This window comes from Podarcis filfolensis, assembly GCF_964270895.1.
Source record: "Podarcis filfolensis genome assembly, chromosome: 16".
Classification (NCBI taxonomy): Eukaryota; Metazoa; Chordata; class Lepidosauria; order Squamata; family Lacertidae; genus Podarcis; species Podarcis filfolensis.
In genome coordinates, this window is record NC_139620.1 from 10065311 (window position 1) to 10092623 (window position 27313).

At 47.2% G+C, this 27313-nt stretch overlaps 2 protein-coding genes across 4 annotated transcripts in view; one reads left to right on the forward strand and one right to left on the reverse strand.

Moving 5' to 3' along the window:
• ASH1L (ASH1 like histone lysine methyltransferase) overlaps positions 1–7391 on the reverse strand; it is a 73967-nt gene extending 66576 nt beyond the window's left edge. For both annotated transcript variants that reach the window (XM_083590929.1, XM_083590928.1), the window contains exon 1: positions 6739–7391. The gene's annotated coding sequence lies outside the window, so the exon portion shown is untranslated. The remainder of the gene's footprint in view (positions 1–6738) is intronic.
• Positions 7392–7629: 238 nt separating this feature from the next.
• DAP3 (death associated protein 3) lies at positions 7630–26497 on the forward strand. Of its 2 annotated transcripts, none has more exons than XM_083591418.1 (14): positions 7630–7772; positions 10895–10999; positions 12078–12127; positions 13082–13204; positions 17172–17273; positions 17552–17660; positions 18509–18601; positions 20404–20534; positions 22070–22150; positions 23200–23358; positions 23495–23554; positions 25060–25149; positions 25793–25910; positions 26317–26497. In XM_083591418.1, the coding sequence occupies exons 3-14, from the start codon at positions 12086–12088 to the stop codon at positions 26400–26402; spliced, it is 1194 nt and encodes a 397-aa protein (XP_083447544.1). In that variant the 5' UTR covers positions 7630–7772; positions 10895–10999; positions 12078–12085; the 3' UTR covers positions 26403–26497. The 2 variants fall into 2 exon arrangements, with proteins under 2 accessions (XP_083447544.1, XP_083447545.1); XM_083591419.1 differs by having other exon boundaries at positions 7635–7777.
• The last annotated feature ends 816 nt before the right edge of the window (positions 26498–27313 follow it).

A 27313-nucleotide genomic window follows, 5' to 3' on the forward strand; every position in this document is an offset into this window, starting at 1 on the left:
TTTAAGCAGAGGTTGGATGGCCATCTGTCTGGACTAGATGGCCCTCAGGGTTCCTCCCAACTCTACAATGCTGATTCTGAGTGTTCAAAGAGCTTCACATGTGTTACCTTACAGAGCTGCAAGGATTACAGCAAGTCAATATTATTACTTTTATAGTGTCAAACTGGGAGTACTGTAAGAGATTGAGACAGTGGCTTGCCTAATAACACCTAGTGAGCTCATGTCAGAGGTGAGAGGTGAGGACATGCCAACTTACATTTCAGTTTCTTGGTCATTGTACTATGCCAGCTCTATACCACAACAATGTGCTTCTATGCCTTCACTTCGGCAGCTATCAGTCTGGCTTGCCAAACTTCTTTTCCCCTTTAGTTACAAACTTGGCTGCATAATAAATACGGTTAACAGCTATTATTGCAAGACCAAGTTTTGAATCCCTACCCAGCCATGAAGCTCGCAGGGTGACTTTGGACCAGTCACTCACTCTCAGCATAACCTACCTCACAGGGTTGCTGTGAGGAGAAAATAGAGCAGAGAACTATGCATGCCATCTTGAGCTCCTCGGAGGAAAGTCGGTATATACACATAAGCCCCAATCAAGCCACTCTTTCCTCCATTCTCTATCTGGCCAGTGCTGTGTCCTCAGCTCTCTGGATCAATTGCTGAAACTGGAAATATAGTTATTTGAACTAATAGCACATGAAAACTGCAGGTAGACATGTAGTTCTAATGTTGGGGGCGGGAGAGAGGTAGAGAGAAAGAAAACAGATCCAAAAATAGCAACAGGGCAGTGCATTTCTTGGGGCCAACTAAAAGTATTATGAAGCAGCAAGTAAGCTTTTGAGTTCCCCACCACAACTGGATTAAGAGCTGTGGGGAATTCAAGAGCTTGTTCATCATTCTGTGGTTTTCTAGTTGGCCTTAATAATGCTATTGCTACATTTGAGATATGCTTTCAAGGTGCCAGCCCCATATAGAGCTGGATGAACACTTCAAACCTCTAGCAACAAATGTTAAATCCTAAGTGACCAGGCATCTGGGTTTCTTCCAGTGATTCTCAGTCCCCATTACATGTGCTCATTGGAGGCACCTCTGTCTATAATTATTTTCACAAAGACATGGGGAAGACCTTGTGAGCATTACCAATTTCAATCCTTTACCCAAAAATGCATACCACTAATTCAGGCTTTTACAAACAGAAAGTTATCTGGGCAGCTACGGCAAATAAGGATTCCCTCCAGGTGAGCAGATACAGTAGTTCTACTTTAATAGGCTGAAAGAGTTAAGGATCCCCCTAGCACCAGTATCAACAGAATAAAAACAAAAAATACAGGTGTGGGGGGGGCAGTTATCTTTTTCAAAGTGGACCAGTATCTTTTGCAAAGATGTTTTTAAGGTTACTAGTTATTCCAGCAGGGCTATGGCTGCATTCCTATGCACACTTACTTTACAGAAGCCCCAATCATCTCAAAGGGACTTTTAAATAAATATGCCTAGGATTGCATTAAAAGGTTATCAGCATACAGGCAGCCCCTCGTTTACACGGGGGTTATGTTCTGAGGCACCGTGCACATCAGTGAAATCACGTATAAATGAAAGCCATTGAAAAAGCCTGCAAGCACATCACCCCCATTCCACCCTTTTAGTGACGTTTCTTTATGAAGTTTCCGAGTCACTTCTGGGTTCAGCGTGATGCAATCACGCACATATTGAACATGTGTAAATGGGGGGCAGGGGAGCTGCCGGTACTCAAAATTGCAGCCTTGGTCAAGCATAGGATCTCACACACATCTGGCATTCCCTCTCAGTTCAAGCACAGAACCATTAGACTTGTTGGTTGCTTATTAACTGAAGGCCTCCTAGTGACTTACAATGCACTTAAAACATGAATAGAAATACACTATACCACAAAACAACCACAAGAACTGTTGGCAGCACACTAATAACAAAACAATATCATCTTAGTCTATCAAGAGTCAAGAAGCCAACAATAGCATCAGGTGGACTTCATTGGGCAGAATATTGCACAAACAGGGAGTCACAACTGAAAAGGTCCTCTCCCTTGTCACCACTCTCTGATCCTCCCTCATACAAAGGACCTGAGTAAAATATGTAAGGGTCTGGTTATGTTCATGCCAGGAGAGATGTTCCAAAAAATATTGGGGTCCTGAGCTGTAAATAGCTTTATCGATCAAACCAGCACTCTGAATTGGGCCCAGAAGATTACAGGCAGCCAGTGTAGTTATAACAGAATTGGTGATATATGATCTGTTTGCCTTGAACCTGTCAACAATCAGGCAGCCACATTCTGTACTAACTGAAGCTTCCAAATCATTTTCGAAGGCAGCCCTACATAAAGTTCATTGCAACAGCCCAGTCTTAAGGTTCCCAGAACATAAGATTACTGCAGCCAAGTTATCCCTGTCCTGATAGAATTGTAGTTAAGCCACTAGTTTAAGCTGATGCCATTCACTCCATATCACTAAGACCACCTGTGCCTCAGGTGACAGCAATTGATCCAGGAGAACCCCCAGCTACAAACCTGCTCCTTCAAAGGGAGTATAATACCCATCTAGAGTAGGCAATAAAATGAATGCTATGGGAACCCATCTGCCATTCAAAACTATTTCCCCATCTCAAACTTTCTCCTATGCCCTCAGCTCCACATTTGGCCCACACCTAAGACTTTTTTTCTTTTCTTTTTTACAATCCTGCTCCAAATGCCTTTACTGAAATACAGCACAAAGATAAAAATGATTTAACTTTTCAAACAGTTCACTCTAAATTAGTAATGAGGAACTTTCTGTCTGTGGCAAGGCCTCCCCCCCCCCACCGTGCATGAAACTATGGATAGAATATCCCCATCAAGACTGCAAATATCACTATCAGCAATTCTCCTTGACAATTCCAGCCGGTCCTTTAGGATTCCTTGGGCCAGCATGAGCCAGAAGTGACTGATGCTGCCATGCAGGTACCAAGCGGAACAGAGGCAGTATCTTTCCGGCCACCAAACATTGATGTAGGAATATGAAATCTTTTTAGTGCCCACCAGCAGGCATCTACAGATCTACCTACCACCTCACAAGAGGCAAGTGCACCCAGCCCTCTTGCAAGCAGGAGACACAGCACCACACAGATCTCTACACCAAATATCTCATTTCTACTGATGTTTTTGAGTAAGACTGCAGGAATCTCTTCCAAGCAGCAGGAAAGACTTCCACTGTTTTGCACCTTCTTCATATCACAAATAATGACTGGTTAGTAAGTCATGCTAATGTTAGTGGGCCCCTATCCATCATGGAGAATGGGAAAGGAGCCAGTTCTGAGTTGTATAGATCAATCATGCTAATAAGGGTTGAGAGCAGTGATGTGGGGTGGGGAAAGTTTGCACACACAGAACGTTCCAAGTGCTTTCTTTTTCCATGGAAGTTTTCCCATGTCATATGTTCATTAGATACAATGAATAGGTGCCAACTGCAAATACAATATTAGACAAGCTTGGCAGTTTCAACATGTTTAGCTTTGTTGACTAAATACAAGTAAAACAAACATGCCAAATTAGATTACTCTCTAGGGCATGATAAATTTTCCCCCAATGCAAATTATCCTATGAAGATTACCCTGGTTTGCATATGAAAATTTCCCAATTCAGAATTTTCCAGAAAACCAACGTCAGCGGTTGGTAAGAGTAGCCATCTACCCAATGCATCCCTCTATAATTACAGGTGAGATATAGAAGTAAGGGGTAAGAAAGTCCAATTGGAAGACAAGAGTGCTAAACTGGAACTAGGTTCAAACCTCAGTCTACCTTACCCTGCCAGTCAATTGAAGAATAACATGGGATAAACACACCCGTCCCTGAGCTCCTTAGAGGAAGGTGCAGTAATTAAACACCGTTTCAGTTCCACCTGGACATGAAGTATGAATGACACTCAACTCTCAGAAACTGATGCATGCACTTAGCTTTTCAAAATTACACATTCATACATTAAGCCATAACTTCTGAAAGCAACACAAAAAAGCAGTCCTAAGAGGGTCAGAAGGTATAGTTCTGCTGAAAGGCACATAACTAACAAGGGGTCCAGAAACTGGGCTGGAAGCACCTAATCCTACAACAATTATGACTCTAAGGAAATGTGGCCTGGACAGAAGACCATTGGTAGTGCCATTTAAGCTTTCTAGTGGATGGATGAGCTATAGCAGCTGCTCTTACATAGCAGGTACTGAATAGTTACAATACATCAGGCATTGTAGAAAGTGCAGCAGGGGCATGTTCTCTGCCTGGAGGAGTTACAAACAGAAAAGTTGTAACTGAAAGTCTGAAAGATCAAGTTGAAAATGACATAAAACCTGACTGTTAAGCAGTTATAGTCCCAAGCACAACACAACTTGTAAGTAAATGCATAAAAGGATAAATGTATTAGACATCAAAGAAAGGGGGGCTCATATGCAAAATGCTAAGAGAGGTACCGCAGCAGTTGCCAAACAAACGAGGAATAATTTAAGAGGTACCTCTTAAGGCAGGCCTTCTCTACAGAGATAATACTTTTTTATACAACACTAAAACAAAAAGTGGTGGTGCAGGGGAGAGAACAGGCCTCTGTACAGAGAAACTGACAGTGTAAATTCTGGCAGAAGAATATATATTTGAGGAGGGGGAGGTAAGGGAGATGGAAAGTACTTAAGGCTTGGTTTTTGTCATTTGAAGTGAGGAGCGAAGGGTTAGGGTTAAATAAAGAGCTATCCAAGCATTAATCCTTGAGAAAAGTTTGCAGTTTCTCAAGGCAAGGGACAACGACCCTCCCAGATACTGAAAGCTGTCCACAATGACATTGGGTTTCTACAAAACTACGTGTCCAGTATCCTCAACCTCTCACCTGCCAGTCTAAGGAGGTGACCTAACTGTCAAGAACCTCTTTCCGCCTCATAGAAGCCAGAGGCCAATTCAGAAAAGACAAATTAGATGGCGAGCCTCATGTAGTTTGTCATGTGTGATGATCTATTGCCATGTGTAGTCATGCTGAGAAGCAGCGATTGGCTGCGAGTTTAACAACACTGGTACATGAAGCAAAACACATGTGTTTGTGTATGAGAAAAATCATCACACACTGTGATGATTTCCTACAAAGGGAATACATTCTGTGCAAGAAATTTGGCATCTCTGAGGGGGTCCTCGGTACCAAAGAATCAATCACTTTCTCACTCACACACACAAATGGATCTGTCTCAATGCACACCAAACTAACATTCCTGGAGCCTTATCCATCAACCCTCCCGTCAATGATTCCAGCTATGGGAGCAGGGGCCAAGCTGTCAGGAAGCCCACCCACATACTACCAGGGTGCAGCCACCAGGATTCCCATCTTGCTCATCCAGCAGGATTCCCCTTCAGCTGCCAACCCACTCAGGTTCTTGCCAGAAATCTACACACACAGGAAACGATCAAGCACCTCCCTTAAAAAAAGAGAGGAATTAATTCCCCATCCCAATATAGAGGACAAGGAGTGTATCAGCACACCAAACATTCACTTTAAACAGGAGTCAATCTGCCTCATTCCCAGCCACAGAGGAGGGAAATGAAGCTGAATAACGCCATCCATGAGTTCCCACCAAGAAGCAAGTCTGCAACAATTCTGCAAGTGAAGCTTCAAGATTTCCCCATAAGTATTATTCCTGCCCCCAAAATGAAGCTACAAAACTCCATAAATAACGTCCCTCTCAAAAAGGTGAAGTTACCCGAATACATGGAGGGGGGGGGGGAGAGGAAAGGATGTTTGAAGAAAAATATATAAGAAATATTTTTCCCTTCAAACACCTGGAGCCCCTTCCGCTTCCCCACCCTGCTCAGCATTGTGGTTCCCAGTTTTTGTGGTCGTTTTTCTACAAGAATACATAACCACCACCACAAAACGGAGGCTGCAAAAACTCCACAAATGAAGCCACAAGGATTGAACGGCAAACCTCACAAAACGAGGGTGCAACGTTTACAAATACACACCCACCCAATAACGAAGCTGCAAAAAAATAAAATAAAAATGCAAGACACACACACACACACCTCCTTCACACACATACCCCCGAAGTCATGCTCCAAGAGCATGCCAGCCACCTACACCACCCACCCGCTCGCATAACAAGATCAAGGACCTCTCTTCAAAAGGGGAAACGTTGCACGTCTGTGTGTGTGTACATATCGAGTCTTGCACCTTGAGCCACCCACCGCCTCACAGCAGTAACCCAACTCACAGCAATCTGCCTTTTACTCTCTCCAACATGCTCCCCCAAATATAGCTGCAAGGATCCCCCTCTCCCCGCCCACCGAAAGCAACAACCAGCCTCTCAAGGATTTTGTGCGGTGCGTGCGTCTACATACACACCCAGCCTTGCACCTGAAACCCAAGTCCCCCGAAAGCAGTGAGCAGCCATGCAAAAGATATTTCCTTTACTGTCTCGCTAGCACGCCCCCCCTCAAAAAAATAATAATTAAAAAGCAGCTGCGAGGATCTCCCCCTTCCCTCCCTCCAAGGCCTGGCTGTCAGGATCTCCCCCTGAGGGAGAGCAAACAGCCGGCGAGGCTTCCAGGATCCCCGCCAACGGAAAGGGCCTGTCAAGAGGAGCCCCTTCCGCAGCTCAGCCCCCTCCGCGCCCAGGCGAAAGGGCCCGACTGTCAGGGACCGAGAGCCCCCCAAGCGCCGCCGCCGCCCCTTTTCCCTCCCCGCATCTCCTCCTCCCCTCGCTCACCGCGTCACAGCGAGGCCCGGCTCCGGCTCCTCCGCGCCCGCCTCATCCTCCCAGGCCGGGGCCAACCCGCCTTCGCGGGCGGGCAAGGCCAGGGCGAGACCCGCCACTGCTGCTGCTGCTGCTTCGGTTGCTGCTGAGGGAAAACCAACGTCCCTCCCCCTCCCACCCCAGGAGACTCGCCCCTCTCGGTTGCTTCAGCGGGCGCAGGCCTCCGCCTCTGCCTCCTCCGCCGCCTCCTCGTCGTCGTCTTATTCCAGCCTGATCCTCCTCGCGCTGCGCTGAGGGCGGCCGCGGATCCAAAATGGCGGCAGCGGCGGTAGCAGCGGCTGTGGTGCTGGTGCTGCTGGTGGCGGCGGCGGCGCGGCGGCGGCGGCAGCCTTAGCAGCAGCAGCAGCAGTAGCAGCGCTCCTGCCTCGGCGCGTGCGCGAGGCGTCAAGCTCGCGCGCCGCGGCCGCCTCGCGCTCTCTCTCGAGCGCGCTCTCTCTCTCACAGGCAGGCGCGAGCGAGGGAGCCTTAACCACGCCCACTCCCCTCTCTCCCTCTCTTTCTCTCTACCTGTGTGTGTGTGTGTGTGTGTGTGTGGTTTGCCCCGCCCCCTTCTCTCCCCCCCCCCCCCGCCTTTCTGCTCCGCGTTCGACCTTCGCCTGTTTCCTATCTCGGAGGGAGCGCGAGAGCCTTGCCCTCCTTTCCCTCCTTTCCAGCCCCGCCTCCTCCTCCACTCTCAAGCTTAGCCAATCAATGGAAGCAAACCGGCCCATGCCGCGCGCCTGGCCGATCAATCAACCCAGCCGGCCTATGCGACGCGCGACTCCCTCACCCTTTCCCCGCCCCGGGCTTGCCAATCACAACGGCACGCCGGACTGCCAATACGCGCGCGGGTTTAGTCGGCCTGCTTTCTGGAGGAAGTGTGTCCCTTCAGGGCACTCGTACGTTAGGGAGCTGAGTCTCGAACCTTCGCGCAGGCGTGTATGTGCGGCGAGAGATATATAAACATGGCGGCGCCCGTGGAGGGGAAAAGTCTATAACGTGCTGAGGTGAGGTGGGTTCATTTCTGAGGTTCTCTCGTCTGTGGTGATAAAGTTGCCAGCTGCGTACTCTTCTGGGGAGATCGGCTTCTCTCCCCACCCCCGGTTTCCTTAATTTTTTTCAATTTCTCTAATCCGGAGTCGCTTCTCTTCATGTTTATTTACAAATCTGGTATCCCGCTTCATAGCCCAGGGAGGGTCCCAAAACGGAGTGCTATTTTGCTATTATTTAATTATTGCATTTATATCCCACTTTTCCTCTAAAGAGCTCAAGGTAGTGTTTATAGTTCCTCTTCACACTTCACCCCCTTAACAACCCTGTGAGGTAGGTAAGGCTGGGAGGCAATGACTGGCCCAAGGTCACTCAGGGAGCTTCAAGACTGAGCTGAGGAGGAGGGAGGGGATTTTAACTGGTCGCCTAGGTCCTAGTCCAGCACTTGAATTACTCCATCACACTGACTCTCATTCATTTCACAACATACAATAATATAACAACCAAAATTGGTTTAGGTAGGTAGCCATGTTGGTCTGATGCAGTGGGGGGAAATTAAAAAATTGTACAGTAGCACCTTAGAAACCAACTAAGTTTGTTCTGGGTATAAGCTTTTGTGTGCATGCACACTTGTGTATCTGAAGTGTGCATGCACACAAAAGCTTATACCCAGAACAAACTTAGTTGATCTCTAAGGTGCTACTGGACATTTTTTTAATTTTTTAATTTATTTTAACGAAAATTGGGTTAGTGTATTGTATCTGAGTAAACCTGGTGAAATTAATGGACATAGCTATCATAGGTCCATTCATTTTTGATGGGCTTTTCCCAAGTATAACTTAGTTTTATTCAACCCAATGTCTAATATTGGGAATAGATATGGATTGGTGGTCTTACGTTGCCACCATCATTCAGGTAGCATTTACCCCTCCGCTTCCTTTTTGGTGCTGCTCTCTGGCTTCTGCCTGCTAGGAAGCAGAGCCCATTAGGGGTTCTCTGAAGAAGGGAGTTGGGCTGGAACTAGTGGAGTCCCTAAGGTGGTTGGATGGTGTTTGTGGTTGGATGGCAATGGTGTTTTGCATGCCGCATTCCTGAAACTCCTGCAGCCAAGCTGGTGCCAAAAGACCACATCAGCGAAGCCGAGTGAGGGGTCTTGTCGTCTGAGCAATCCAGGATCTACATACACACTACTCAGGCTTGCACCCTGGAGAACTCACTTACAATTTATAAGCTCAGCCTGATTGGTGTAAAATACAAACACTACAGGTTGCCTTTTGCAGTGCGAGAGATCATTGTGACCCACTGGTCAGCAACTGCCCGCCTTAAGCTGGGCAACCACCAGTCAATAAAGTGCTGACTTGCCACTGTCTGCCTGCCCCAGTGGGTGCTTGGCACTCAGAGTATCATTCAACAAGCAGACTGAACTTCTGCACCAGGCAAAAAAGAAAATAAATAAATCCTCTTGCCCCTAGCAAGGTGGGACGTCAGGACCATATGTCCTGGCTTATTCACCAACCTGTTCATAGAATCATAGAGTTGGAAGAGACCACAAGGGCCATTGAGTCCAACCCCCTGCCAAGCAGGAAACACCATCAGAGCACTCCTGACATATGGTTGTCAAGCCTCTGCTTAAAGACCTCCAAAGAAGGAGACTCCACCACACTCCTTGGCAGCAAATTCCACTGTCAAACAGCTCTTACTGTCAGGAAGTTCTTCCTAATGTTTAGGTGGAATCTTCTTTCTTGTAGTTTGGATCCATTGCTCCGTGTCCGCTTCTCTGGAGCAGCAGAAAACAACCTTTCTCCCTCCTCTATGTGACATCCTTTTATATATTTGAACATGGCTATCATATCACCCCTTAACCTCCTCTTCTCCAGGCTAAACATGCCCAGCTCCCTTAGCCGTTCCTCATAAGGCATCGTTTCCAGGCCTTTGGCCTGTTGCAGGTCAATGACTCACAGAAGATGGCAACCATTGACTGTGAGCTGAAAACACTCAACAATGGCGTTGTCACTCTATAGAAGACCAGACTAGCTTCAAATGGCTGCCTCCAAGAGAAGAACTATACCTTTTTCTGGAAAGGAGGACGTTCAGAAGAACCATGTATTCATGCGTAGGCTTTACAATGAGGAACACCCTTCTGCCTGTGATAGAACTGCCAACCAAGGGCTCAGAACACTTGTTTTATCTCTGACTCTCAACCGCAGTTAACACAGACCTTTCCAAACTGTGTTGCGATACGTTAGTGTGTTGGCTGCAGTGTGTAGGTGTGTCGTGCAAATGCTCCCTGCCCTCCTCCTGGGGCTGCTAATGTGTTAGTTTAACCTACGGTTTGCTCGTAAAACTTAATTATTGTGTTACGAAATGATTCATGTCCAAAAAGTGTGTTACCAACATGAAAAGTATGGAAAGCTCTGTAACATCTTGAGTGTCTATGCTCCCACTATGTCCTCTAGAGGCCTGTGATGGGGGCAAGTCTTCCCTTTCTGACAGTTAACAGTTGCCAGGCAACAGTTCCCACTGATGTCCTCTGAAGCAAGGGAGCAGGACTGAGACACTTTTTCCTTCTTCTCCTGCTTAGCTCATAATTTCCTTTCTTTCTTCATGCACATCCAAACAAAGAAGCCCTTGAGACTCCCTGTGGGTGACCTTGGGCTAGTTGCTCTCTCGTGGATCAACCTACCTCTGTGGGGTTGTTGTGATGGGGAGAGTGGGTGGGTTCCCTAGACCAGATGGATGGGAGGTTACCTGTTTCTATAGATTGTAAACCACCCTGTGATCTTGGATGAAATTTAATAAACAAACAAACATGGAGACCTACAGATTCTCCATCACTTGCTTCCTGATGAAACTCAGAGGTTAGCCATTACGTGCTGCTGCCCTACTAAATGCTGGGATTATTAAAGTCAAGACCTGTAGCTTCTCAAAAACCAATTGATTTGTAGGATAACATGTCAATAAGCATGACTTAGAAAGTCAAACTGGGAGAAATTAAGCTTCATGCCGTTCCTGTTCAAAGTGACAAACCTGTTTTCCTGTTTTGGGTGGGGAGTATGTGTGCTGCATATGGTCAAAGATACTTTTGGGAAATCTGACCTTGTGTCCAACTAATTATTTTTGTTGTTGTTTTCCAACACAGGAAGAGTCCTGAAGAGAAAGCTATACTAAAGCAATCATAACCGATATCCTCCATTTACAGATAGAGTCAATGAAAGCTTTTTCAGACTCTGCTGCTCATTGGAAGGTTGGTATTCTGATTTGAAGCTATCCATTACAATGTGGCTTATCTGAGAAGGAAATTCTGATATCCTGTGTTAGTTGCACATAGAGTAGACCCATTTAAACCAATGGACTTGCCTGTCGATTAATTTCATTGGGTCTGCTTGCAAGTATGACTTGGGTATCTCCAAAAATGCTTTGGTTTACTTTCTGCTCACTTTGTGGGCTACTGACTAACAAACTAAAAACTCCTTCTACACCAAGAAGCTTGTGGGACATATAACTAACTAATGGAACACATTGCATTAGATGTGGTGATGGCTGCTAGCTTTTAAAAAAATTAATGAAATAGCATCTCAAGCAATTCAGTCCTACACAAGTCCAATTAAGTTCAATGGGAATTATCCCCTAAGAAGATTTAAGGTTTTCTTTTTTTACAATCAAGCAGTGTATAAATTTTATGAAATAAATTATTGCATAGGAAGAAGTTTTCCATTTCCATATTTTTACTGAGAATGCCTTATTTATTCAGTTTTATGTTTTTGCAATGACCTCAAGAATTCTTGGTTAGGATGCATTCACCTTGCTATTTGTTTTTTCCTGCCTGGAAGACAAAAATTTGTATTCTCTAAAACAGGAATGTGGAACCTGTGGCCCTCCAGTTGTTGTTGGACTGCCTTTCCCATCATCTCTAACCCTTGGCCCTGCTGGCTAGGACTGATGGCAGCTTGAGTCCAACATGATCCGGAGGACCACAGACTCCTCATCCCCGCTCTAAAAGGATGTGGAATAGTTACTAAACTACCACCAGGTAGAACAACAAAGGCTATTGCAGGCTGACATTCAGACTTTTTAAATACTACAACTTGCATCAGCCCCAGCCAGCATGGACAGTGGTCAGGGCACCACATTGGCTTGCCATTGCCTGCCTTCTGTTGGAAAGAAAAATAGGCCTTTGGTCCACTTCAGGAAGGCAATTGTGTGCGCTTAATGGATGTTCTTAGAGAGCTACCTTGAATTTTCAGAAAGTTAAGATGCAAGTACTTTAATAAATGCATAACAGCTTTCTGTTCCGAATAAGCTCTGCTGTTTTTCATTGCCAGGGGCAAGAATGCTGAGGAATCTGAGGAGACTCGTTTGTCGGGGATACAAGGTGAGCCCCCACCCCACCCCCTTCTGTGAGGGCAGCACAAATGTAGCTCCTGGGATATATATCTAGCTGGAACTGAATCAAATTTCTGCAGTTCTTTTAGCTTTTCTTTCCTCCCATCTGGAAAAACAGGAAATCTCACTTTCCTGACCGAATACGTTTCTGCATAATTCAAATAGCTAATAGAAGAATGGAGATTCTGTGGAAACAGCTCCACCTTATGGGCTTTGGCAGCCTCAGTTTCACCCTATGGCTTCTTAGGTGTGGGGGTTGCCTTTGGAAGGCTGTCCAGACTCTCAGCCTTTGCTGGCGGCGGATCTTGGGCAAGGGCTACTTCTCCTCCCATGTGTGACATGACTTCCTGGCTTGTATTTGGTGATTCTTAGCTGAGGTTGCTATTCATTATGCCTTAGCTACATTGTTCACCTGCAGGGTTTCCTGGTCTCCATGGGAAAGGTCCCAACTTCAGTTCCTGACATCTCTCAGTTTAATAAGAGGGACTATGAGGAGAAAGCCCTCCTTAATCTTATTTATATACCATCTATATTTATATACCATCTGTATATAATGTTGAGCTGTCCTACCCCCAGGCCATTTTGGCCAGTGGGCAGACATGCCTGGTTGTTAATCCCCTCAAATCAGGTGACCCAACTTCAAAGGAAAGAATCAGGAGTATGTTCTAAAGTTCCAGTCAGGAACCCCTGAGCGCACCCAATCTCTGCACTGCTTGCTGTCACTACCAGTCAGCTGATAGATGCCTAAAGAAGAAATAAATCAGAACCTAAAAAACCCCGCACACATCTATACAAATAAAAGACAGGTCCAGCAGATCCCGCCACAACAAAAGTGGCCTCAAATACTCTTCAGATTAAGAAGCCACTCTCTTGGAGGCTGCCATCCTCTGCCGGAGGAGACTACAATGTTTTGCCATATATACGGTGCTCTTTCTTTCCCTAGCTGGAACATGACTGCTTTTTACAAGCCGGTGCCAGGAACTGGCAAAGCACTGCTGCTATCCAGGATCCCCACTTTGCACCAGAAAAGCCCAGAGCAATCTTCCGCACCAGCGAGAATGACCCGGTAAGTTGTTGTCGGGAAGGTGGTAGAAATATGAGAGTTCTAAGCAGCTGTCTTAAGGTGGCTGCAGACAGAATGAGAGTAGTGGTGGTCTTGGTGATGCATGTGAACTTGGTGAGAGAGGCAGGACCATACTGCTTGAAGGATCAAGTACAACCTGGGGAAGGGTTGTAGCTCAGTGGTAGAGCATCTGCTTTGCATGCAGAAGGTGCCAGGTTCAATTCCCAGCATCTCCAGGCAGGCCTGGGAATTATCCCTTATCTGAAACCTTGGAAAGCTACTGCCAATCAGTGTAGACATTGCTGAGCTACATGGACCAATGGTGTGACTTGGTATGTTGCTTCGTGCTTCTAGCCCAGCCTTGTGTTTAACAACTTGCCTGGTGGCTGCAGGTGACAAGGAACTCTATGCAGGTGGGTGAGTGGGATGGCAGAGAAGCAACAGAACTTTGCATCTTTCTTCCCACCCGCTTCATAGAATGCTTTTTTTTTTTTTAGCTTACTGAAGACCCTCCTCTGCAGTGAGCATAGAAATGCAGGCTACTCGCCTTTTAGCAGACTAGTAAAATGCTTTTGTAAGGGACGCGGGTGGCACTGTGGGTTAAACCACAGAGCCTAGGACTTGCCGATCAGAAGGTCGGTGGTTCGAATCCCCGTAACGGGGTGAGCTCCCGCTGCTCGGTCCCTGCTCCTGCCAACCTAGCAGTTCAAAAACACATCAAAGTGCAAGTAGATAAATAGGTACCGCTCCAGCGGGAAGGTAAACGGCGTTTCCGTGCACTGCTCTGGTTTGCCAGAAGCGGATTAGTCATGCTGGCCACATGACCCGGAAGCTGTACACCGGCTCCCTCGGCCAATAAAGCGAGATGAGCGCCGCAACCCCAGAGTCGGTCACGACTGGACCTAATGGTCAGGGGTCCCTTTACCTTTACCTTTACCTTTAAAATGCTTTTGTCCTCTGGTAAATTCAGAACAAAGGAAGCTGTCTTATAGTAAATCAGACCATTCAGCTCTCTAGCTCAGTGTTGTTTACACTGACTGGCAACAGAGCATCTTCTTTGGATTGGAGAAAGTCCCAGGTTCAGCCCCTGGCATCTCTGGTCAATCTATTATTCTTTGATTTATTTAACAGATTTATAAATCAAGGAAAGAGGCCATTTAAGTGGAGTACAAGATGAAAGTGGGATAAAACTCACAGCCCCAAATCATTCATCTAAAACTCTAAAAACCCAGGAAATCCATATCTACAAATTTGTGATCAATGTTCCATAAGTGACTAGGCCATGCATCAAGGGAAGCCGCCTTGAATAAAAATGTCTTCAGTAGATGCCTAAGCATCATGACATTAGACACCTGTCTGATTTTGCTTGGTCAGTTATTCCAGATGGCTGGGCCTGCAGCACTAAAAGGCCAGATTCCAGTGCAAGTTAAGCACATTCCTGGGGCCCATGGCAGTGCTACATCCAAGAGGAGCACAGTTGCTGGGCAGGGATGGTTAAATGGCTAATGAGAAAGACCCTTCTCTGCTTGACTTCCTGGAGAGCCACTGGTGATCTAAGCAGATGTTCATATATGTTCATTAGATATTCATAGAGAAAGACAGTGGCTTTGGGGGCACTGCTGGGCAATTCCCCAACCTTGAAACCCTTGGTATTTCCTGACTTCTAGAGCAGGGCAGGGGAGCCCGTCAAGACTTCCAGATGTTGTTGGACTACAGCTCCCATCATTCCCAGCCGTTCTCCATGCTGGCTGCAGACTTTCCATTCCTGTGCTAGAGCTCACCCTGCATGTTGTTATTGCAATAATAATGAACTCCAGTTTTAATTACTATGTAACATATCATTTGCTGTGAAATAATGTTTGCCTAGGAAACCATTTAAAGGATTCCCATTTGTTAACCATCATTGTCAACCGATCGATTGACTGCATATAATTCTGCTTTGCAACTCTTCTTATAAGGCAACTTTGAATGTCAGCTAAGAATCCCCACCTGACTGATCAGTGTTGGGCACATATATGATACCTCTCTATACAAGACACCAGTTTATATGCTGAAGCCGCACCTCTTCACCCTAGCCTTTGACAACTTATATGTACATGTTTAACACCTGCCCTAGTTTTCTGATGTAAATCGTTTTAACTGATTTTTAAGATAGTATTTTTGCATTGCTATAACCCACCCTGGGAAGGGTGCATAAGCAAGCTGTTGTCACTCTTCTTCCCTGTGACTTTTAGGTGAAGAGTGGGTAAAAAAGCTGCAATTCTTCTTCTTCTTCTTCTTCTTCTTCTTCTTCTTCTTCTTCTTCTTCTTCCCTGGGGCCATGTGTCAAAGGGTGCATAAGAAAGCTAATCATCATCAGCGTTCGATAGCAGAAATAACTGTGCTAGCATTGCAGCTGCTAAGCTGTACTGTTGGTGTTTTTTTAATGCAGATGAAAAGGAACGGTGGGCTGTGTGTTCTAATAACAGACAAATGCCCAACCTAACAGGCTATCGCTTGTGTCATTGCAGCAGCAACAGCAAAAAAAGAGACCAATCAACATTTAAACAAAAATTTCAAGTAAAATAACTCAGGAGGCTGCTGGGGCGGGGGGGCTCCTTCCTTTTTCACAAGCTCAAACCTGCCTCGGTTTCTCCTTTCCCGCCCCCTGCCAGCGGCACAAAAAATTGTTTGGGTAAATCGGCCTCCGGAGGTGCTTTACTGTGCCCGCTGGGAGCCTTTTGACTGCCGATTCTTCTGGGGTCTCCATGGAAACGGCAACAGGCAGGCGGACCCCGTCACGTGACAGTCCCCCCCCCCACCGCCAAGCATCGGTGCCGAAAATGCCCAGATGGCAAAGGGATTGCCTTTGCCCTCTCAAGTCTGGGTGGCTGTTGCCAGGCAACTGGCCTCTGGGCTTATTTGTTCAACGGCAACATACACAATCTGGGCTCAGGCACCAGAAGCTGAAAGCAGACTCAAGAATGTCACCTTCCTCCAACACCTCCTGCCGTCCTTCCCGCCCACCGCCCACCTGCATTCCCAGTTCAGCACCTGATTGCTTAAACTGGAAGGTTCGGAAGAACTCGGGGAATTCTGCTTTGGCGTGGTGTTTTGCATGTGGGTATTCCCTGTGGAATTTTGCCTTTGGAGAATCTTCAGGCTTTCATTTAAAACGGGTATGGGGGAGCCCTTTTTGTTCCAGCCCAGGGGCCATATTCCCTTCTGGGCAACTTTCTGGGGGCCACATTCCAATGGTAGGTGGGGCCAGAGGCAAAAGTGGGTGGAGCAATGGGTGTGATTTATTTATTTTATTACTGTTGTACAGTGGGGTGGTTTCTACACACACAGAGAGAGACACACACTCCTCTAGCCAAGCATGGAAGAGGCATGGCCAGGGTATAAGGACACATTCCAGCCAGGCAAGAACACCAAAGGAGGGTAGAAACAGGGCCAATGAGAGGTGTGCCCAGAGCATCTTGAGAGTCTTAGAGGGCCCCTGGACTTGGGGTTCCCCATTCTTGATGGCTTCTGGAAATCCAGCAAAGAAGCCATTCCCGTGAGTTGGCTTCTTGACATGCCAACCCCTGGTCACTTCCACAGGAAGCTGCCATCAGACTGTGTTGGAGCCTTAGACCTTCTAGCTCAAGATTGTCTACACAGTGAATGACAAGGGCTTTCTAGGGTTTCAGGCAGGGGAGAAGCTGGTGGTTGCACCTGGGAGCTTCTGTCACCCTCCAAAGTGGGCCAGAGAAGGAGCAAGGTCATGGGAACATAGGGAGCTGCCTTCTACTGAGAGATAATCATAATCTTCTACCTTGCCTGGCAGCAGCTGTCCCAAAATTTCACCCAGGAGGGAGTCTTTCCCAGCCCTGGGGATTGAACTTGCCACCTTCGGCATGCAAAGCAGGTGCTGTACCCATAGAGCTACAGTCGCACTTGGTTGTTTGATGCATTGTGTGTGCTTTCCCCCACCCTCCCAATACTGCAGGCCAATCACGCGGAAGAGCACATGGGACAATATTACATGCTCCCCCTCCAGGAGGTGAAGAAGGTGTTTCCTCACGGGCTCCCAGCACGCTTCAAGTTACAGGTGATGTGTCTTCTTTGCAGGCCTAAAGGTGGAGGGGAGAGCAGCAAGGCGGGATGGGACAAAAATACTGGGTCCCGGTCTGAATTAAAGTCCTCTTTCTCTGCCTTGAATGCAGCTGTACGTAGCTCTTCTCTGTCTCAGCAATACAGTAATAATAATAATAATTTTCTTACTTGTACCCCACCTGTTGCCCCAGCCACTCTGGGCAGCTTCCAACAAAATACAAAAACACAGTGAGACATCTCACTGCTTCATTGTTGTTTTTTGGTTCGCGACAGATGAAAACCTTTGGCGAGGCCTGTTTCATGGTGAGGGAACCCGCTCTCGAACTCCTCAGCTGCTTAAAACGAACCAACTTTGCTCATCCAGCCATTCGATATGTCATCTGTATCCTATGAACCAGGGCAGCATTCGTTCTCCTGAGACCACCCTGCAGTTAGGCATTCTGGTAACAGGCAAGTTCTTGTCCTCATGAAACAGTGTGAGCAGAGTGCCTGATCAATTCATTTAAGCAAGAGAAAACAGGGATGAAAAGACCTTCAGGGAAAAGAGACTCAAGCGGCCTTGGTTGGCAAGGGGGAGACCTAGGCATTTTGGGAAAGGCGCAGCCAAGGATTTGGACCCAAATCTCCCTAGCTTTGTGTCTCCTTTGCACATTTACCCAGACTCCACCTTCATTCATGAGGACTAGAAACTTCCCTAAAAATTTGGAGCATGAAGCTTTTCATCCCAGGGGCCGCATTCCTTCCTGGACAACCTTCCAGGAGCCGCATGCTTGTGGTGGGCGGAGCAACAAGTGTAAATTTTACCTTCGTGCTGTAGCCTGCTTTCTACGTACCCTCTCAAACCCCTTTGTCTTCTGTTCAGGCAAAGCAAAGAAGTGTGATCAGAATTCGCAGACATTTTGCCCGGCAAAAACACTCAAGGACAGTGGGAAGCGGGGCTTGTGAGGGGCGTGGCCTAGGTGGAGGGGGTGTGGTCTGAGAAGAATCCCACAGGCCAGACAGAGACACCTGGAGGGCCACATTTGACCCTTGGGCCTGTGATACCCCACCCTGTTGTTTTTTTTAAAGGTAAAATTCCTTCTCGACTTGTGTTTGTGTTGCTGTTTGTACCTTCGCTCATTCATTGCCCAATAGGGCAACCCTTAATTCTTACTTGAGTCACAAAGCAGTGGCGGGTATTAGGGTGGGTGCGTGGATACACCTGTTCTCCTTAGCAGCTTCTATTTGAAGACGGCGAAAAGACCACGGGGAAGACCATGGCCCTCTGCCACGCCATCCATTACTGTGCGAGACAGGACTGGCTCATCCTGCACATTCCAGATGGTAAGGACCAAGGGGTCTTCTTCTTTGTGCCTGCCGGTCTGTATCCTGGCCTACAGCCAGAGTCTCTAACAAGCATCGTTGCAGCTGCATCACACTTAGCATTTGTGTGTTCCCCAGTGCCTCTCTCCATCCCCGCTGCCTCAATTCCAACCCCACGCTTTTCTAATGAGTGTTCTTAACGTTGTCCTTTTGTCACAGGTTGCCAGGGAGGGCCTGCTGTGAGGCACAAATGGCAGCGTATAAATATTTTGAAAGGGGGCTTTTTGGTTCAGATTGTAAGGGGAAGAGCTGCTGCTTGGTGGGAAAATTACTGCTTTGCATGCTGAATGTCCCAGGTTAAGTCCCCGGTGGCATCTCCAGGTGGGGTTGGGAGTATCCCCTGCCTGGAACCCTGGAGAGCTGCTGCCAGTCAGTGTAGGTAATGCTGAGCTAGATGGACCCAGTGGCAGAACGCAGCTTCCTTGTTAAATCAGCCCTTCACCCAGAACCATGAGGACTGGACTGTTACTTTATCTTGACAGGGAGGGCCATAGCTCAGGGGCAGAGCATCTGCTTTGCACGCAAAAGGTCGCAGGTTCAATCCCCGGCATCTCTGGTAAGGGCTGGGAGAGACTTCCGGCATTTCCACTCCTGTCTGACACACATATCCCAGCCCATCAAGGAGCATTTATTAGATGCAGCTACAGTGGTATAAAACATTGGGATGGGTCATAACTCATCTGTTAGCCGCTGCAAGAACAACCATTCCCAGGACATGGAAATCACTGCAATTATTTACCATGGATCAATGGTATATGGTGCAATTTGGCAAACAGCATTGTCGGCAGAAAAATTAAAAGAAACACGACAATTTTCATGCAGTTTGGTGTAACTTTATTAATTACCGTATTTTTCACTCTATAAGGCACACTTTTTTCCTCCTAAAAAATAAGGGGAAATGTGTGTGTGTTTTACGGAGTGAATGCAGGCTGCGCAGCTATCCCTCTTGTTGCGCTGGCTTCAGGGATAGCTGTGCAAAGCCTCTTGTTGTGATGCCTTACCCTGATCCTCCCTCCTCCTTCCTCTTCAACAACATTTGATTCAGAATATTTTTTTTCTTGTTTTCCTCCTCTAAAAACTAGGTGCGTCTTATGGTCAGGTGCGTCTTATAGAGCGAAAAATACGGTATATGAATAACGAGGCATATGGCAGAATAGTACCCGTGGTTTATAGCAGACTTTGGCGTGCATGAAGTAGATATTTTAATTTCCCCTTTTCTCCCTATAAATTCCTACAAAGCCACATAAAATAAGTGGTCACTGAAGGAAAATAATGATCAACAATCTAAATATATACATTATTATTATTATTATTATTATCATCATTATTATTATTATAGTTCATTTCACATCTGTAAAAAGTATGATGTATGGACTTTGACTCAACTTTGTCAATATATTCAGAGACGTTTATTTGCGCATGTACTGCTGTTTTATTCTGACTCTCATTTTATGTAACTGTTGTATTTCTTATGTCTAAATGGAATAAAATTTAAAAATAAAAATAAAACAGGAATGGGGAGCCTCTGGCCCTCACACTGTTGTTGGTCTCCATCTCCCATCAGCCCCAACCAACATGGCCAATGATCAAGGGTGATAGGAGTTGTAGTCCAGTATTACCCCTGAAGGAGCCCCCAGGTTCCCCCATCCCTGCCTTAAGGTTCCTGGCTGAATCTGTGAAACCAATGCTGTTGTTCGGACTGTAAAATGAGCATAGCACAAGCTTGCTGCCCATGGCCCTGCCTCTTCCTCTTCACACTACAGCTCACCTCTGGGTAAAGAATTGCAAAGAACTGCTGCCCTCTTCCTACAACAAGGACCGCCTTGACCAGCCTCTGGAAGCCACGACTTGGCTGAAGAACTTCAAAATCACCAACGAGCGCTTATTGAAAGAGGTCAGTGGCAATGATGGCTGGTGTGGTCGGCAGGGACGCACTTAGGGGTTGGCTAGGTTGTTGCTTCTGTCCAGTTCTGAATGTCTTGATTAACTCCTGAGCACATGAATTGTGGCTCCTGCACTCTGTGTCTGCAGCCAAGCCTGTACCATTACTTGGCTGAATAAACGATCTCTTTCTTACCCACACACAAAAGCCTCTGTCTGCATGTGCTGGGCAGGAGTCAGGATCCTGCCCACTTGCATGCCTGTCCTAGAAAAAAAAAGTTGTTATCTTGTGTCACAATATAGTGGGTGTTCAAACAGGATATAGTCTTTTCCTTGTTATCTGGCGGATATGAGTACAGTGGTACCTCGGGTTATGAACTTAATTCGTTCCGGAGGTCCGTTCTTAACCCGAAACCATTCTTAACCTGAGGCGCGCTTTCGCTAATGGGGCCTCCTGCTGCCACTGTGCCGTTGGCACGCGATTGCCATTCTCATCCTGGGGCAAAGTTTGCAACCCAAGATACTACTTCCAGGTTAGCGGAGTTTGTAACCCCAAGTGTTTGTAACCCAAAGCGTTTGTAACCCGAGGTACCACTGTACGTAGCCTATCGAGTTTCACTATTTGTCATGGCAGTGAAGACAATCCGAGTGAGAATCTTCAACCAGAGGACCGCGGCTTGCAAAGGCAGCTCTTTAATCTGAGCAAGCGGAATCTCAGGGTAACCCCAGGAAGTGTTAAGGTTTATTGGCTTGTAGCCATGATAGCCTTATCCTCCATGAATTTGTCTAATCCTGTAAGAGCCTGTTGGATCTGACTAAAGGCCCATCCAGTCCAGCATCCTGTTCTCACAGCAGATAACCAGATGCCCCAGTGGGAAATCAGCAGGTAGGAACCGATTGCAACAGCAATTCTCTCCACTTGGGATTCCCAGCAGCTGGTAGTCAAAGGCACAGCGCTGCCTCAGCGCTGCAAGTGAAACACAGCCATCAGGACTAGTAGCCATTGAGAGCCTTATTATACAATCGCACCTTCTCTGTATAGCTTCCCATGAATGCTAAAAACACCTCTTTACCCTGGCTTTTGACACTTTAGGTGTATTCTTATTATTATTATTGTTATTATTATTAACGGACACTGAGGTCCAGCGCCGAGGGCCTTCTGGTGGTTCCCTCACTACAGGGAACCAGGCAGAGGGCCTTCTCGATAGTGGCACCTGCCCTATGGAACGCCCTCCCACCAGATGTCAAGGAAATAAACAACTATCTGACTTTTAGAAGACATCTGAAGGCAGCCCTGTTTAGGGAAGTTTTTAATATTTGATGAATTATTGTATTTTAATATTTTGCTGGAAGCTGCCCGGAGTGGCTGGGGAAACCCAGCCAGATGGGCGGGGTATAAATAATAAATTATTATTATTGTTGTTAAAGGCTATCCTCTGTGAATTTGTCTAATCCTTTTTTAAAGCCATCCATTTTAGTGGCTACCGTCGCCGCCTCTCGTGGGAGCGAAATTCCCTTCTTAACCTATGTCACCTTTGCACACTGCAGATCAAAACGCAGCAGAAGTATATGTGGGGCAAACGGGACAGCACCGAGGAAGGCCGGCCCCTAATAGAAGTGGTGGAGCAGGTGAGGAAACGGACGCTCCGCCCTAGATCGCTGGGGAGTTGGGCAGTGGGGCTAGGATGTGGGGAGGAAGCATGGTCTAATAACAAGGGTGGGGAAACCTCCGACCCCCAGGAGCCGAATGAGGGCCTTCCAGGCCTCTGCATCTGGCCACACCTGCTCTCTCCAGGCCACAGCCCTCCAGGCTTTGCCCCCTCCGCAAACGCTTTTGCCTGCCTAGAATGCATCCTTGAGGTTCCCCAATGCCCCAATGGAGGATAAGGAGGGGTGTGTGAGGAAACGAACCTACTGTGCAAAATGAACATTCCTGGCTCCACCCAGTTTTGCCCCTGACTCCACCCACCTGTCCCCAGAAGGGAATGCAGCCCTCAGGCTGAGAGAGGTTCCCGTCTCACACCCAATGTAGTCCATTGTCTGTGAGCAAGGAAGCTGCAGAGGGGGGAGAACTGGGGGCGGATGAGTATGGCAGTCACAGCTGCTAGGCAGTGGGGTATAGAGTGTCCGACTAGGGCCTGGGAGATCAAGGTTCAAATCCTCACTCAGTCAGAAGTCACTGCGAGAAGCGAAGTTACAGGGAACCAGGCAGAGGGTCTTCTTGGTAGTGGCGCCCGCCCTGTGGAACGCCCTCCCACCAGATGTCAAGGAAATTAACAAATATCTGACGTTTAGAAGACATCCGAAGGCAGCCCGGTTTAGGGAAGTTTTTAATGACTGATGTTTTCATGTATTTTTAATCTTTTGTTGGAAGCCGCCCAGAGTGGCTGGGGAAACCCTGCCAGATGGGTGGGGTATAAATGTTGTTGTTGTTGTTGTTGTTGTTGTTGTGTATAAATGTTGTTGTTGTTGTTGTTGTTGTCGTCGTCGTCGTCATGATGGGCTGCCTCTCAGCTTAACTCATTTCACAGGGTTGTTGTGGAGATTAAATGAGTAGGGGGAGAACCATGTATGCCACACTGAGCTCCCTGGAAGAGGGAAAAAGTGAAATAAATGAACAGGATGGGGCTGCAACCCCCAGGATCTCACATCTCTTTCTCTCCCTCCCCACTTTTTAGGGTTTAACTCGGGTGAAAAACTCCAGCGACGTAGTAGGGGTGGTCTTCAAAGAGCTGAAGCAGCAATGCCCGGAGGGGTCCTTCAGGCTGCTAGTGGCGGTGGATGGGGTCAACGCCCTTTGGGGAAGCACAACACTGAAGAAGCAAGACAAGAGCAATGTATGGCATCTAAGCTGTGGAGGAGCGACAGGGGTGGGGGATGCTGCCTCATAGCCAGTCTCCTAAAACATGGGGGGAAGGAGAAAGCTGAAAGATACTATTGGGTTTTCTGCCCAATTCTCTGTTTTGCCCTTAGGTCTCCCCAGAGGAGCTGACGCTGGTCCACAACCTGAAGAAGATGGTGACTAATGACTGGGTGAGGAGGAGGAGGAGGAGGAGGCCAGAGTTCCTTTCTTTTCCCAGTAGAAATCCAATGACTTGATAAAGCTGTTTGGGAGATGCTCCCAAACCAGCCAAGCTACATAGGCAGGGCTGTGGTTTGCACATAATGCTAAGCCGTGGTTTGCTTAAGCCAGGCATGGGGAACCTCCAGCTCACCAACCAGATTTGTGCCGTTGTCCTTCCCCGGGTTAGGAGATGGTTATGGAAGTGGGGTAGCGGTCACTAGGGCGAGGCAGATATCTGGAGATACAGAGCACTGGATCTTGCCCATTGCTTGCCTACCACATATCCACATACGAGTCATTTTGTTGTCACAGGGACAATTCCAGTTGACGAGCAGCTCTGTGTGAACGTTTGGGGCTGGTTTTATGGCGTTGAATACAGTGTCACTGCTACCTAAAGGAAATCCATCCAACGTAAGTTGGATATGTATGGCCAATAACCACGTATATGGGAGTTGCATCTCAACAAGATTCTTGAACTACAGTTCCCATCAGCCCCAGGCAGCACAGCCAGCGGTCAGGGATGATGGGAGCTGTAGTCCAGCAACATCTGGAGGGCCACAGGTTCCCCGTCCCTGATCTTGAGGGTCACACACGTTCCACATCTCCAACCCTGCTTCTGTCACCAAGCTGAGTAACCCACAGTGGGATCCTTGCCTCCATGCAGCCACTGATGGATAAAGAAAACTTTCCCAGAAGGAATACTTTGCATGGGTAGGTGGTTGGTTTGACTGATCTCTTATCACATTTCTATGCCACTTTTCGTTCACCTGAATCGCAAAGAAGCTTACAAACGATGAATAGCAAGAGCAATCACAAACACAACATAAATAATACAGAATAATTAACAGATCATCGGTAGAACAATTATAACCTATAAAGAAACACTATTAACAACTGAAAAAATAAGCTAAACAGCAAAATGGCAACAAAAGGCATATAGGGTTCACCAAGTACTGCAGCATTTATACATAGCTGTCAACTTTCCCCTTTTTTAAAGGGACATTCCCTTATTCCGAATAGGATTCCTCGCAAGAAAAGGTTGACAGCCATGCATTTATAATGTGTAAAACGACATTAACATTTATAAACTAGCAGCCGAAAAAATAAACTAAGCACTGTTGTATTCATACACTCTCCCCATGACTCGAAATCTTCCACTCTATTTAGTTCATTAAAAGACACATGCAAATAATGCCTGTAACTCTATTCTGAAGGCTCCTAGGGCTGGCGGTGGAGGAGCACAGGTGAAACCAACCACCTCGTGATGGCAAACAGTTTCTCTCTGCCCTCACAGTTCTTCCTCTGGAAACAGCTCCCTCATGAAGGCTCCTCGGGCTGGAGCGTGGGGCAAGGGAGGTGGAGAAAGCCGTTGCCTGATGGCTAACAGAAAGTCTCTCCCCTCCCCAGAGGAGAACAGGATTGCCTCTTCTGATGTGCTGTTTTTTTCTCTTTGTGTGGTTTCTTTTTCATAAAGACTGGTGGAGCCATCGTGACAACCCTCAGCCAGACAGGCGCTCTGTTCCAACCCCGCAAAGCTTACAGGCCCCAAGAATTGCTAGGAAAGGTGAGTCTGGCCCTGGGATGCTGCCAGTACTGAGTTGGCCGTGCTGGTGGGGGCTGATGGGAGATGGAGTCCAGCCACACCTGGAGGGGCACGGGTTCCTTATCCCTGATCTACAGCTTCAAAGCAGAAGCTGTAGTGCTTTTTATATTCTGTACAGCGTCTAGACCAAGGATGAAGAACCTGCGGAGCCCTCCAGGTGCTGTTGGACTCCACCTCCCATGAGCCACTGCCAGTATAGCCAATGGTCAGGGATGATGGGAGCTGAAGTCCAGCAGCATCCAGAGGCCCACATGTCCCCCCACCCCACCCTATGCTTAAGATATTTTATGGGACAAAGGGTCATGGACGAATGATAATCCAGCTTCTACCTAGGGTTTCAATAGGTCATAAGATTTTATGGTAACTATATTCGTAATGTATTTTTGTTGGTGTTTGCCCTTTGATGCTATGGCCTGTCGGCTACGCAAATAAAGTCTATATCTATCTATCTTGCTATGCAATTCTGTAATCTGCCTCATTTTGATTTGAAGGGATTCTCCCCAAACTCACCACCCCGCCAAGACTCTTGGATAAGCGGAGGGAAACAGAACTGTCAGATCTCATATGATTAACCATTTGCTCTTCCTCTTCTGCCCCACCCCAGGAGGGTTTTGATGTCCTGGACCCCTTCATCCCCATCCATGTTCTCAACTACAATGACCGGGAGTTTGAGAGCTGCTACCAGTACTACCTGGAGCGCAAGTGGCTTCAGCATGAAAAAGGTGGGTCACGGAAGGGAGAGCTGAGTGAAGTATGGGAGGATAGAGAACAGGTTGTATGGGAAATATCCTGGACTTTTTTGGCATAGGTGCAATTTACATTCCTTGTTCTGCCCACCTTTGCCTCTGGCCCAACCTGCCACCAGCATGCGGATCCCAAAAGGTTGCAGAGAAGGGAATGTTTCCCTCAGGCTGGGGGGAGAAAGATTGTTCTAACTAGATAATTGGGGGCGGGGAGAGAGAGAGAGAAAGATGAGGCAATAGAACTGGAAGTGTAGCTTCTGCATGTACAGCTTTCTTGGTTGTGTGTACATAACAAGCTGCAACCATTCTGACATAAACTCTCTCCATCCCCCTCCCCTTCTTCTTTTGCCTTTGAAATCAAACTCTCTTCACACTGCCGCACCAGCCAGCACAGATGAAGGCCGCAAGGAGCTTCGCTTTCTTAGTGGGCAGAACCCTGGACTGCTTGACCAAATCAGCTCCTTCTTGTGACACTGTGTCCCTCCTCCCCACCCCCATCCCAAAAACATCCCAAAAACAGCCCAAGGAACTCCTTCCTGTTCAATAAAAAACCAAACAGAAAGCCACTTTTGTTTTAGCATGCTCTCTCTGTGTACTCGTGTATAGGGTTAGGAAAGGGGGAGGGGGTATTTCTTGCTGCAGCGATATGACAGGGGTTAGGGAACCTGTGGTCCTCTCATGGTTCTTGGACTTCAGCTCCCATCAGCCTCAGCTAACATGGCAAATGGTCAAGGATGATGGTAGTTAGAGTGAAAGTTTGGTTAAGCAGAGATGGGTTTCTCTCTCATTTGGAATGAAGCTGCTCATAAGATGGAAAGGTGGATCAGTTCAGGATTGTAGCATTAAGTTTGATGGGGCAACACAGAAACCCAGAGCACCAAATATGGGAGACCATGCTCTTCTTAACTCAGACCTTGTTTTGTGTAAAATCCATTTACAGTGGTACCTCGGGTTAAGTACTTAATTCGTTCCGGAGGTCCGTACTTAACCTGAAACTGTTCTTAACCTGAAGCACTACTTTAGCTAATGGGGCCTCCTGCTGCTGCTGCTGCGCTGCCGAAGCACGATTTCTGCTCTCATCCTGAAGCAAAGTTCTTAACCTGAAGCACTATTTCTGGGTTAGCGAAGCCTGTAACCTGAAGCGTATGTAACCTGAAGCGTATGTAACCCGAGGTACCACTGTATTAAAAAAACTTTTAGAAGCGTGGCCGCCTTGCGTGTTAAGTCAGCATATAATTGAGTGCTGAAATTGAGGTGGGAGGGTGTCTAGGACATTTAACCAAGCTGTGTAAGCATTCCCCACCCCCAAAAGGAAACCAGCTCTATGAGGGGTAAACAGCAGTTGCCAGGGCCCCAGCAATGGGGCATGTGCTTTAAATATA